Consider the following 13,141-nt stretch of genomic DNA (forward strand, 5'->3'; position numbering starts at 1 on the left):
ACCTCCATCACAACACATAATTACCATTTCTTTTTGTGGTAAGAACATTTAAGATCTACTCTCTTTAAAACTTTCAAGTAAATAATACATATTAGTAACTAAATCACAGTCCTCAGTATTGTATCCCCAGAACTTATTCATCCTCTGACTGAAAGTTCATACCCTTGGACCAATATCTCCCCATTCCCACCTCCAGCCCCACCTCAACCCCTAGTACCCACCATCCTAGTCTCTGTTTCTACAAGGTCGGCTTTCTTAGACTCCACATATAAGTGATATCATACGGTATTTGTCCTTCTCTGTCTGACTTATTTCACTTAGCATAATGCCCTATGATGTTTTAAATTACAAACATCAAAATTTACTCTTATATCTAAGATTAGAGATCTAACAATATGAAACTTAATATGAAAATTTTTAAAGGTATAGAAAAGTAATTTATAGAAGTTTTTTACCTAAGTCAAAGAACATGAAAATTAAAATGGAATATTTTTCTTATGTGAGAAGTTAATTAGCCATGAAAAAAATCTATCCAATCAGAATTCAAAGTAACCTTTAGAGATAGAAAATTAACTCTAAGTGAATTAACATTGTATGTACATTAAATCAAATAAATGTGCTATTACTTTTTTTATTGTTACAGACTTGTAAGATAGTTTATAGAATGTCCACATTTTCTATATCTTCTCAAATGTATAATATACTATAAATCAAACTGTAAACATGTCTAATTTTAATATTCAGATAAGAAGATAATCACAAAGCAAATATTAAAATTATGAGATTCAGGCAATGAAAAGTTAATAATGAATTAGTATGTTTATACTGCATATAGGAAAATGTGTTTTAATGCCTAACAGAGATATCTTTAAACTGTACTTAACAGGTAAGGAGACAGTACATTTGTCCCAAGAAATGAAAATGCACTTATGTGAAGACAAGTTATTTCACTGTTCAACTTCACCAGTCTAAATGGGACCCGAATCAAAAATCAAATAACATTGTTTTAAAGCCCAGAAAAGGTATATTTAAGAAAATAATTTATTTTAAAAGAGACATTTTAGATTTCCACTGTAAGTTGCAGCACAGCTCACCATTTAGAAGATATAAAGTGGGTGACTGCCTATGGTGTAGGATTTTAGGGGTGGGCTAAAAGACTCTGACCCCAAAATACCACTCCCATCAACTTGCCAATACTAGTTGAAATTCCAGTTGGAGAGGTACTCTTTTGTCACAATTGAAACACCACAGCTCTATAAGAGAAAATAATATTCAGTCTTATTGGTTATTGATCTTTGAGGCTAGGATTTTCAATCTTGGCTTTCTGGAATTCCTCAGAGGGCCTGGGGTAGGGCTGGTGAATAGGGGAGTGAGAGTGGGGAGCTGTGGTCCCAAGTGGGAGATCAAACCTGATGAGTGAGTCTGTGGGGAAAGCCACCAACCTGGCTTCAAAAGGGGTACATCCTACTTTCATTTACTTTACATAGGGCATTCCAAGAAAGAACTTTGATCCAAGAAAAAAAAAGTTTTGATACTGTCTTAGCTTGAAAGAAAGTATGGTATGCCTTTTTCCTGAAGTAAGGATGGTACCTGACAGCCTGAACTGGGGGTTGGAGTTGGGTATGGAGGAAAGGCCACGGGGGGCCAAGGATGGAGAGGTCTGCAAGAGGCCCTCATCAGCTTCACAGTCACCCTGGGAGTGGGCCTGTGTTCTTTTCCTTTAAGCATTTAAAGTCACATTTCACTGCTTTGTCATAATTTTTTTAAAGGGCTTCTCCCCAATCCCATTTTTGACAAAGTAAAATTTCTAAAACAAGGTGCATGATGCTGCAAAAAATAATCTCTTTGTATCCAATTACAATTCTCACTAAATTCATTACATAAAAATGTTTAAAATTATATAGAAGATAGTGGCAAGGTAACTGTGTTTGCCTGATGTTCTAAGCCACGTAATTTCTTTCTTTTTTTTTTAATTTTAATTTATTTTTTATTTGTGCCTGCGTTGGGTCTTCGTTGCTGCGCGCAGGCTTTCTCTAGTTGTGGCGAGCGGGGGCTACTCTTCGTTGCGGTGCGCAGGCTTCTCACTGCGGTGGGTTCTCTTGTTGCGGAGCACGGGCTCTAGGCACATGGGCTTCAGTAGGTGTGGCACGCAGTCTCAGTAGTTGTGGCTCGCGGGCTCTATGAGCGCAGGCTCAGTAGTTGTGGCACACGGGCTTAGTTGCTCCGCGTATGTAGGATCTTCCCGGACCAGGACTCGAACCCATGTCCCCTGAATTGGCAGGCGGATTCTTAACCACTGCGCCACCAGGGAAGTCCCCAAGTAATTTCAATAAGCCCTTTATAAATGAGAATATTTCAAGAAGTGGAACAAAGATTTTTCACTTTGTCTAAATTAATTTAGTGCCTAAAATTATATTTAATTGGGATTAAAATATCAATATCAGGTATGTGGGTCCTGTCAGTAGCTGAGCATTATATGATGTATTATATAGCAGATTTTGGTAACTAAAGGTTTTTAAAAGTTCCTGGGCTCAATATATTTCTTCTCAAGGAAAGTAAGGGCTTTATTGATGAGAAAAGCATAGCCACATCCCCCCAATTCTATTTTACTAGGGAAAAGAATACTATATGATTAAATATGAGCCAAATCATCAGACTTCCCCAATTTTTAGCCTCAGAGATCATATTCTCATCTTTCAGTAGAGTATATGTTTTTAATGCTATTCGGTTTCTTTTTTATATATCAAATATGCCTGGAAAGGTTAATTTTTTCCCCTAATATGAATAGACACTCTGAGTAACTAAAACCTATGCAAAAGTTTATTGCCTAGAGCAATACATTTTTATTTTTTAAAAAATCCATTTTTTATCAAAAAACATTATCAACACTGTAGGTAGAATCTGAAGTAGGAATAGAGGCATCACTTCATTTGCACTTACTAGAAAATCTGCATTCACTTCTATGTTCAAATGATGAGTTAATGCTTGATAATATTCATGATAATATTCAATATTCATCCATTTCTATGTTCAAATGATGAGTTAATGCTTGATAATATTCATGGTGAGTCGAGCTAACATAGATGTCAGTGGGTAATCCAGGGGACAGGAGCATATGCAAGAAGAGAATCTCAGTGACTTGAGCATCTCAAACACTCTGTGAAAAAGCTAATTGAGAGGTAAAGACAAATTAACTGCTATGGAGAAGGACAGTCTCCCTGAGAGAGAGAGTGTGCCTGCAGCAGTAAGGTTCAGTGATTGCATTTAGTCTGCATAACTGCTAGGACAGTAATCCAGCTCTGGCCTGTGGACTTTCCCTGCTGACTGCCCACCTGGCAATTCCCTGGGCACCTTCAAGACTGTCAGGACTGCACAGGGAAAGCCTGTCTCATTACAACGGCTCTGCATGGGAGATTATGCCCCGCCCAACCAATTGCTCTTCCCTGATTTTGATACAGACACAGTTTTTCAGTTTTTCTCTTCATTGGGTCTAGGAAGGGACTATTGTATCTTCCTGCACATAGAGATTTACACCCGGCTGCAGATGCCTGTCAGGAAATAGGATGGGGTAAATACACTGGCATACCCCCACCCCCCAACAGGCCACCAAAAAAATGAAAAAAGAAAGAAAAGAAAAGAAAAGAAGGCAAGATGGAAAAGAGCACTGGAAAGAAGGGTAGGTGAGATATTTCAGTGCCTACGGCTAACAGCTATCCCATGAGATGTTAGCAGGCATTCATGGGATCTAAAGTTTACTTGCCTTTAAAATGGACAGTCCAACATTTGCCTTGGTGAAATCTACATATGAAAACTGATTATATCCATCGCATTTTGTCCAACATTTAATATATGTTCTTGAAGTCACAACAATAACATTGACTATTCCAGTTTTACTATTCTAGAAACAATTCCTTTGAAAATGAAGTTTTAAGTTGGTATGTTTTACTACTTGTACTTAGAGCATATCCTAAATTTGTTGTCCTACTGTTTACTCAAATAATGTAGGTGAAATAACAGAGCAGCTCAGAGATTGTAAATACATATATGGGAAAAGTGGTTAAACAGAAAGACAAGGACCAAGGAATGTACAATGGAAATAAGAACATAATATGCATGCAGAACACTGATGACACCATACCCCCCCCAAAAAAAATCTCGCCACTTGACCTCAGTTGTCTCCTTTTATTCATTTAACTGTTCCATAGACTCCTAAATATTTAAATAAACTTCCTAGTAAATTTTATATATGGTTAGAAAACTTTAAAACTTTTTAAAAATGATCACAAAATAGAATACAAATCTCAAATGGTTTCATGGTGTCGTTGTGCCTTTGGTAGAGCAAATTCAAGTCTCCAAAGCATAGGAAAGGCCAGGAAGGTATTACAGATAAAAATTAGCATCTTTTCTGTTATCAACGAAATTAGCCCATTTTCTAAATATAAACAAGCCTGTAAACTAAAATGAAATTGTAGTAAAAAGCTGAGAAGACCTACACATTAGTTTTATTGTCTTCAAAAGGAGGTGTCATATTGTTCAGATTAAATAATCACAGACTTGGGCCAAGAAGGTGTTGCAGGCTTCTCTGCCTCTTCCCACTGTACCAAGCACAATGCCTTGTAGACATATGTATTTAATAATGTATGGGTTTATTGGACTGTTCACTTAAATTTTTCTTTTATTCTGTAATTGGAAGAATAAAAATTGTTAGATACAGACTACCTAGAGGATGAACTAGATGCTGGACAAAGACATTCTTTAAAAGTAAATCTCTGAATTATCCCTTTTTAAAAACTTAAATTTCTATATGCTAGGAGAAAACACTATAACCAAGCAATATAAAAACAGAAATGCTAAAAAAATCTCCAAATCACAGCTCTCTGAATCTTGTTTTCATCCAGCTTACTAAATTCCACCATATTTCCCTTGCTCACAGCCAGAGTGGATTCATGTAAAGTTAGTGAAGATTAAGCTTCCGGACCCTTAACTTGCTCTAGCTCCTGAGAGTGAGGGCTGAAAGTTGAGAGTGCTGGAAGCTATAAAGCATCAATAGGTGGGGAGGGGAAGCCAGGTAGTAATCAGAGTATTTCTATGTAAGAATGTCTGATAAGCTGCCTTAAAACATTGCAGAAGAAAGAATCTGAATCTCCAAGTCTCCATTAATTTGTTGTGATTTATTTTCTCATTCTAAATAAATAGTCACTTTCAGGCCTAATTTTAAAGAGGCTCCTCTCCCCCAGATTTTACAAGCTCTAGGTCCCAGAGAAACTGGATCTGCCTCTACTGGCAGCAACTGGAAGATAACCCACAAAGCATCATTGACCAATTGTGTGTGAAAAGCACTACTAATTCCAGTAAAAGGACTTCCCTGTACCCATCTTCCGCTCATTACCCCGTGCTTTCTTCCACCGACTCACACATCCCACACTCTTGCTCATCAATTCCCCGTCAGGTCACCCACCTTCCTACTAGTTTTTCCACCCACCATCCCCTACAGATTTGCTAATACACTTTCCTATCAATCCTTTCTTTCCTGCTCTCCCAGGGAAACGCTAACATTTCTGACAGCATCTCCATGGGGATGAAGAGGAGGAGGAGTTGCAGAGAAAGAACAGGACTAGGAAGGCAGAAGTCACTGAGCCATGGCTGTAGCAGATGTTCTCATAAGGCTGAGGGTGATGGCAGTGACAGGGGATATGGGGTAAGAGAAGGTTTGGAATAGTAAGAAATTGCTCCAAAAGCTTGTTACCTGAAGGGCTTCGTAAATTATGCCCCACATTGAGTGTGACCACTAAGGGTAAAAACAATAAGAAATCTCATCAACCTAAAAGGTGCTATGATGTGATGGAAAGAGAATGTACCAGAATACAAAAAAGTGTGCGCTGTGGTTGTGACTACATATGAGTGCATATGGAAATGATATGCAAGGGTGAGAATGGTTATATAAGGAATAATGTGATTACGGGTGATATAACTTTTTCCTAAAATTCTTCTAATGTTGTTATATTGTGTTTTCAATTTTTTTTTTTTTTTAACAAGGAACTTTCCCATGGCAGGATGGACATTGAAACTATTCTCCGTCTTTTGTCTTATGTGTCTATTTAAACTGGGTACTGTATTATGCAAAAATGGAACTGAGGCAGTATGGAACACAGAGCGTGTCCTTTTAAGAGGTGATCTTCTAATATTAAGACCTAACCAAAAGCTGCTATTTTAAAATTATCAGTGAGGGACTTCCCTGGCAGTCCAGTGGTAAAGAATCCGCCTTCCGATGCAGGGGACACGGGTTCGATCCCTGGTTAGGGAACTAAGATCCCACGTGCCGCAGGGCAACTAAGCCCGCGTGCCACAACTACTGAGTTCGCGTGCCTCAACAAGACAGCCCGTGCGCCACAGCTACAGAGCCCGCGCGCCCTGGAGCCCGCAGGCCACAACTAGAGAGAGAAAATCCACATGCCACAACTAGATAGAAGCCCACGCACCACAACAAAGAACCCGCGCGCCGCAAAGAAAGATCCTGCATGCCTCAACGAAGATCCCGTGTGCAGCAACTAAGACCCGATACAGCCAAATAAATAAATAAAAGGGAAAATAATTTTTTAAAAATAGATAAAATAAAATTATCAATGAAAGATATGATGAGGATGAGAAGCTCAGTGAAGAAGGCAAACACACATAATATGAAAAAGCACCCCAGGGGATTTTTGAATCACACCCTGCCTACAGCCCCTAGTTGAACACCTAGAAGCTCTAGAAGATGATGATGACTACAATATATTATGTTTGGTTCTTGAAGCTGAGTCATGGGCTCACATATATATTCAACGGTGATACAAATCATCAAATAGAGAAAAGTAGAAAGATAATCATTCCAATTCACTGTTTTATCAAAATGAATAGAAAAGGGGAAAAACAAGTTTTACTGGAGCCATGCCTTTCAGTTATAAATGGAAAATGGATTGATTGATTGATTGATTGATATATCATCTAACACTCTGCATAACACATGCTACAAGGTGGGATAAAGTTGTTCATAACTACAAAAGTCACGGCCCTTGCCCACAGTGACTCAGAGGTAACTGGGCTAGAGACAGTGCTCCAAAAAAGGGCAGTTCATTCACACTCCATGGAAACAGAGTTTGCCCAGGCTACTGATATGAACTGATTCTGGAATTAACAGAGGATGGTATGCTGCTGTGACCTATGCTCAATATCTCTCCAGTTGGAATTAGCAAGTTCTCCTCATCTAGAGAGTATGGAAAAACTCAATTCTAAGAGATCTGCAATTCGAATACTTAGGGTATACTTTGCTAATCCAGTTTTGTCTCTACTACCTAGCTATTTCAGATGTAAGAACTCGTTTAGAAAACTACAGATCTCTATTTCTTTTCCAGCAGTCCAAACATCTACTCCCAAAAATATGGGGGTTGGAGGGAAAGGAGAAAATGCATTACCATGAATAATACACAATAATTTATTTACAATGTTCCATTTAATTTTATATGAAAAACATGTCAGTCAGTTTGGCCATCCAAGACCAACTTGCCTTTCTAGACTAATTACTGGAAAGTCCTATGTGCCCTGTGTTGTACACGACCCTGCCTTTGCCCACTCAGTGGCTATAGGTAGTTGAATTAATGTCAGGGACCTAGGTAAGGCTGGACTGACCCAAACAGATTCTCTCTTTAAATGATTTGAACTAGGAGACACAAAGACTCTAGTCAGAGGATGATGACCATTTAAACCTTAAAGTTAGGGAGAGCTAGGGGCCATAATTTTCCTCCATGTACATACAAAGGAGTAAAAAGAGAAAGCCAGCTTGCAGAAAGAAATGAGAAATGAAAAAGCTCAGAAAGATGAGGAGCGGAGAGACTATGGGGCTTCAGGAGAAAGAGATATGGCAAAGAAGTGACTTTCTTGTGAGACTCGGCTATACTTCCTGGTTTTCATTTCTGTGAGATTCCTTTATGTTTTCAACAAACCCTCTTTTTATTTGAAATGGTTTGAGAGGGTTTGTGTTGCAGGTAACCAGAGAGTTTTTACGTAAACATGGGATTTATATCATAGAGCAGATGGGGAAAGAGGAAGCTCAAAAGAGGGGAGAAATAAAATGAAAGTTCCCTTGACCCCAGGCCTGGCCAAGTGCTGACAGGGAAAGGCAAATGTGGGGCTCTGAAATGAAAGAAGTATTGTTTGCAGGAATCTTTGTTTTTGTTTTTGTTTGTTTTTTATTTCCTTTTTATTTTTTTATTGAATTATAGTTGACATACAACATTAGTTTCAGGTGTACAACATGGTGATTGACATTTATATACATTATGAATTGATCACCATGATAAGTCTAGTGACCATCTGTCATCATACAAAGTGACTGCAATGTAATTGACTATATTCCCTGTGCTATACATTACATCCCTGTAGCTTATTTATTTTATAACTGGAAGTTTGTACCTCTTAATCCCTTTCACCTATTTCACCCAACCCCCCACAACTCCCTCCCCTTTGGTAACCACCAGTTTGTTCTCTGTATCTATGAGTCTGTTTCTGTTTTGTTTGTTTTGTTTTATAGATTCCACATATAAGTGAAATCATATAGCATTTGTCTTTCTCTGTCTGACTTATTTCATTTAGCAAAATACCCTGTAGGTCCATCCATGTTGTTGCAAATGGCAAGATTTCATTCTTTTTATGGCTAACATTCCATTGTGTATATATATATCCATTTGCCTATCAATGGATACTTAGGCTGCTTCCATATCTTGGCTAAATAATGCTGCAATGAACATAGGGGTGCATATATCTTTTCAAATAACTGTTTTCATTTTCTTCAGATAAATGCCCAGAAGTGGAAGTGCTGAATTGTATGGTAGTTCTATTTTTAATTTTTTGAGGAACCTCCATACTGTTTTCCATAATGGCTGCACCAATTTACATTCCCAACAACAGTGTTCGAGGGTTCCCTTTTCTCCACATCCTCACCAACACTTGTTTTTTGTTATATTTTTGATAATAGCCATTATGACAAGTGTGAGGTGATATCTCATTGTAGTTTTGATTTGCATTTCCCTGATGGCTAGTGATGCTGAGCATCTTTTCACGTATCTGTTGACTATCTGTATGTCTTCCTTGGAAAAATACCTATTCAGGTCCTCTGCACATTTTTTAATTGAATTGTTTGGGGGTTTTTTGATGTGTGATTTCTTTATATATTTTGGATATTAACCCCTTCTTAGACATATCATTTGCAAACATCTTCTCCCATTCAGTATGTTTTTTCATTTTGTTGATGGTTTCCTTCGATGTGCAAAAGCTTTTTTGTTTGGGATAGCCCCATTTGTTTATTTTTGCTTTTGTTGCCCTTGCCTGAAGATCTCCAAAAAAATATACTGCTAAGACTAATGTCAAGGCAGCATACAAGAAGCATACTTCTTCTAGGAGTTTTATGGCTTCAGGTCTTACATACAGGTGCAAAATGGCAGACTGGATCTGTAACCAAGTCAGAAATCTGGAAAAGAACAATGCTACTGGACTACAGGGACACTTGACCTTGATGTCTTGAACATCACTTCCTAAGCCTTTAGCTGACTAGCATAGACTATGAGAAATATATTATCATGTTTACCTTGGAATTACACTTCCCCAAAGGTCAATTTTTACATGCTAACATTCTCATTCAAAATGTAAACAAGGAGTGCCATTAAAGAAATAAGTTATAGACAGAAAATATAATGTTTATAATGTTATTTGCAGAATAAGACTGAATATTAAGGGGAATTGTAGAGATAAAGGCTGATCAAAATACAATTACTTCGAATGTTATCACATTCAAATATGAACATAATCAAAAGGAAATGAAGAATTGCAGTTATGGTTCTTTAGATGGAAAAGAGCCATACTTTGAGTAATTCAATTTTACTAATTATAGTCTCTTGAAACATGAGATATGAGATTATAGAACAATCTTAATTTGACAGACTTAAACAAAAGTATTTAAACTCCCTAAGCTTTCAGTACCTAAACCACTTTAGCTGAGTATGAATTATTTTTTTTCTCTTCCAATGATGCAATAGCAAAGGGTAGTTTAGGACATTTAGCCATCTTGTCCTAACAAATAACCAATTCACCTTTTTTTCCCAGTATATTCTTACGTATTGATTTTACCAAGTGAACTCAGACATGTGTCACACTTATCCAATACAGATCCTTTTCCTTGGAAATGTAGTTAGAACATCAATCAGTCACCTGGCCTTTCACCTCTAATTCCTATTGCCACTGTCTGCCAATTATTAAAGCTTGTCCATTTCTCCAAGTAAGTTATTTTTAAAAACTGAAATACATAGTGACTCCTGTGAAAAATATATGTTTCTTAGAAAAGCATGTAAATGTTCATGATTAAATTTCTTCATTAAAATTACTTTTCTGGGTTGAAAACTAAAGTTTATAAACCCATATTTCAAAGACTTCTAGATATTTTCTTTTAGAACATATTCCCTGAATGGTAATATTAGCACTTGTAATCCAAACTCCAGTTTGAGGAAGACAACACAAAAAGAAATCCAAGCTGAGTGGCATTATTACAAGGGTCTTCAAATGGAGCAGAGTGCTTTGTCTCTGGCTGAACCCACTGAGAGTCACAGAATGACACCCACCTTGAGCTGCAGGCCTCCTGGGATAAGAGTGTTTGCTGGAAGGCTTTTAATGTGTTCGTAGACATAAGAGGAGAATTGCTCCTGCTCAGCCTGTAATTGGGGGCCAAGTTTAGAGAGATGACCTCTGTTGCTTTTGATAGCTGTCTGCAATTCATCAATCAGCCTGTTCACCTGGAGGGGTTAAATTACAAGAGTTGTTAGCAAGAAGTAATTGTTGATGTCACACCTATTAGATTTTTGAGTACTTAGTTTGATGTGGGGAAGATGACTTCAATATAAGAATTTGAGTATAGATCTATGTTCAAGTAAAGCAAATAGACGATATACACATTCCTTCATCAACAAATTTTATTTATGGGAAAATTTCTAACTTTGCACTTCAGTAGTATGGAATAGGTACCTATTTACAATTGCTGAATAAAAATTGTCTCTAGGTACAAAAAGAACCATATACATTGACAAGTTTGCCAAGGACTTTTAAACTGCTTAACAGAATAAGACCTCTCTAAGACTTTAAGTAATCCAATATATGCGCCAACGACAATATTTAATGCTATTACATGTACCTTCCTTTTAAGAATATTTTATTTTACCATCTGTATGTTACCTTTAAAATTTTTAATATGTATATTAAATTCATTAACATTTTGTGGCCTTTTAAGTGAATCAGTCTGTTCTCTTCCTCCCAAATACTTTAAAATATAATTTTCCAAATTTCATAAATACAATTTTTCAAAATATCCATATTTCAAAGACAATGCTCTATTCTAGACAATATTTTGAATATATACAAATTTCTGAATAATGCATAGAATTTTTCCAGAAACAGCAAAGGCTTAGAAACGTGTACCCTTTATATTTAAATTTCTGGATTTCTAATCAGAATATTTAAGAGACATATGAACTTGACTTACAGGTTATTAGTAAGACATACTGAAGACTCAAAAATAGTAAGTTAATATTTTAATCCTTATAGTTTACAAATTAAAAATCATTACAATTCTTTGACCCTTCACTGTGTTATACAAACTTATATTCTCTCTAATAGATTGGATTCTTACATAAACACTGGTTGATATATGGTAGTGACCAAAAGAGATGAAAAGCAGAAATTCTCTTTATCCATGATCTTTAAAGTGATCATATTAGACCCATCTAGAATTATGAATGACTGTGAACAGGGCACGGATTTTTGAAATCTTGGGTTAAAATGCTGGCTCTTTCATTTACTGACTCAGAGACTTTGAACAGGTAATAAAAAAACCTCATTCATAAATGAAGAATAATACTGACCTTACCATGTTAAGAATTAAATTAGATTAAAGAATGGACAGCACAATGGCTAACCTATAATGTCGCATGTACATGGTATATTATTACAGTGTTTTCACTTTTAAATAGAGTAGTTTTCTGCAAATCAAGTTTTAATTGTTTTTCTTGGCCTGTCTTTCCTATTCCTACCCCTATTTCACATGAAGAAGATAAAAATTTGAAACTATTTGCTACATAGATTCTCAACCTCACTTCAGTGTCCACAGATAAAATGCAAACTCCTTCTCCAAGAGTCTCCCATGTAATGACAGCTCAATGTCTTTCTCTCTCAGCTGAAAATATGGTATTTGCCCCTACCAACTCTGATGTTAAATCTATGATTTCTATCCCTTCCACAGAGGATTTCAGGGAAGTCAATGAAAGCAAGTTTGTACTATTATCCATATGACTTGAATATTTACTTTTCTACTTTACCTAGTTAATTTGAAATATATATATAATAATAATATTATGTATATATATATATATTACTTCAACTATATTTAACTTTTCCCAAGAACTTTAGAAGCATTATATGCATATAAAGCTAATTTAAATGATTCCTATTTTTCTTTGGTGTCCCATATCTTTCTTATTTGTCCCTGTGTGATCAATCATCTACTTTCTTTAAACAATGCTTTTTTCTAAATAAAGAATTGGCAAACTTCTTCTCTGTAAGAGCCAGATAATATATTCAGTTTTGTGAGTTATAATGTCTCCATCAAAACCATTCGACCCTGCAGTTGTACTTTGTAAGCAGCTGCAGACAATATGTAAACAAATGGACAAGGCTGTGTTCCAGTAAAACTTTATTTAGAAAAACAAGCAATGGGCTAGATTTGGCCCCAGGGCTGCAGTTTATCAACCGTTCTTCTAAACACATATATTTCCTCTCCTTCCTTTCTTTTCTTATAAGTAATACTCTGGCCAAGCCTTCATCTCCTCATCCCCTCCTGCTACTGGTATTACCAATATACCTACTGAGTGGCCTCCCTATCCCTAGTCTCTCCCCCTGTAATCCATCCTGCCATCTCCACCTAATTAATCTACCTCCAATAGTATAATGAACCTTCAAGTAGCTCACCCCCCCCCACTGCATTTCTCATCTTGCTATTCAAGATTCAAGACCTTTTCTTACTTTCTAGAACAAATTTCTATGCTTTCCACAGTACAGTTAACCCTAT

The 13,141-nt window shown here is 36.6% G+C and overlaps 1 protein-coding gene across 2 annotated transcripts in view; it reads right to left on the reverse strand.

Moving 5' to 3' along the window:
• Positions 1 to 13,141, reverse strand: part of DCDC1 (doublecortin domain containing 1) — a 424,949-nt gene that overhangs the window by 192,381 nt on the left and 219,427 nt on the right. For both annotated transcript variants that reach the window (XM_061201531.1, XM_061201532.1), the window contains exon 10: positions 10,647 to 10,817. In XM_061201531.1, coding sequence (XP_061057514.1) covers positions 10,647 to 10,817 — 171 coding nt within the window. The remainder of the gene's footprint in view (positions 1 to 10,646; positions 10,818 to 13,141) is intronic.

This window comes from Eubalaena glacialis, chromosome 10, assembly GCF_028564815.1.
Source record: "Eubalaena glacialis isolate mEubGla1 chromosome 10, mEubGla1.1.hap2.+ XY, whole genome shotgun sequence".
Classification (NCBI taxonomy): Eukaryota; Metazoa; Chordata; class Mammalia; order Artiodactyla; family Balaenidae; genus Eubalaena; species Eubalaena glacialis.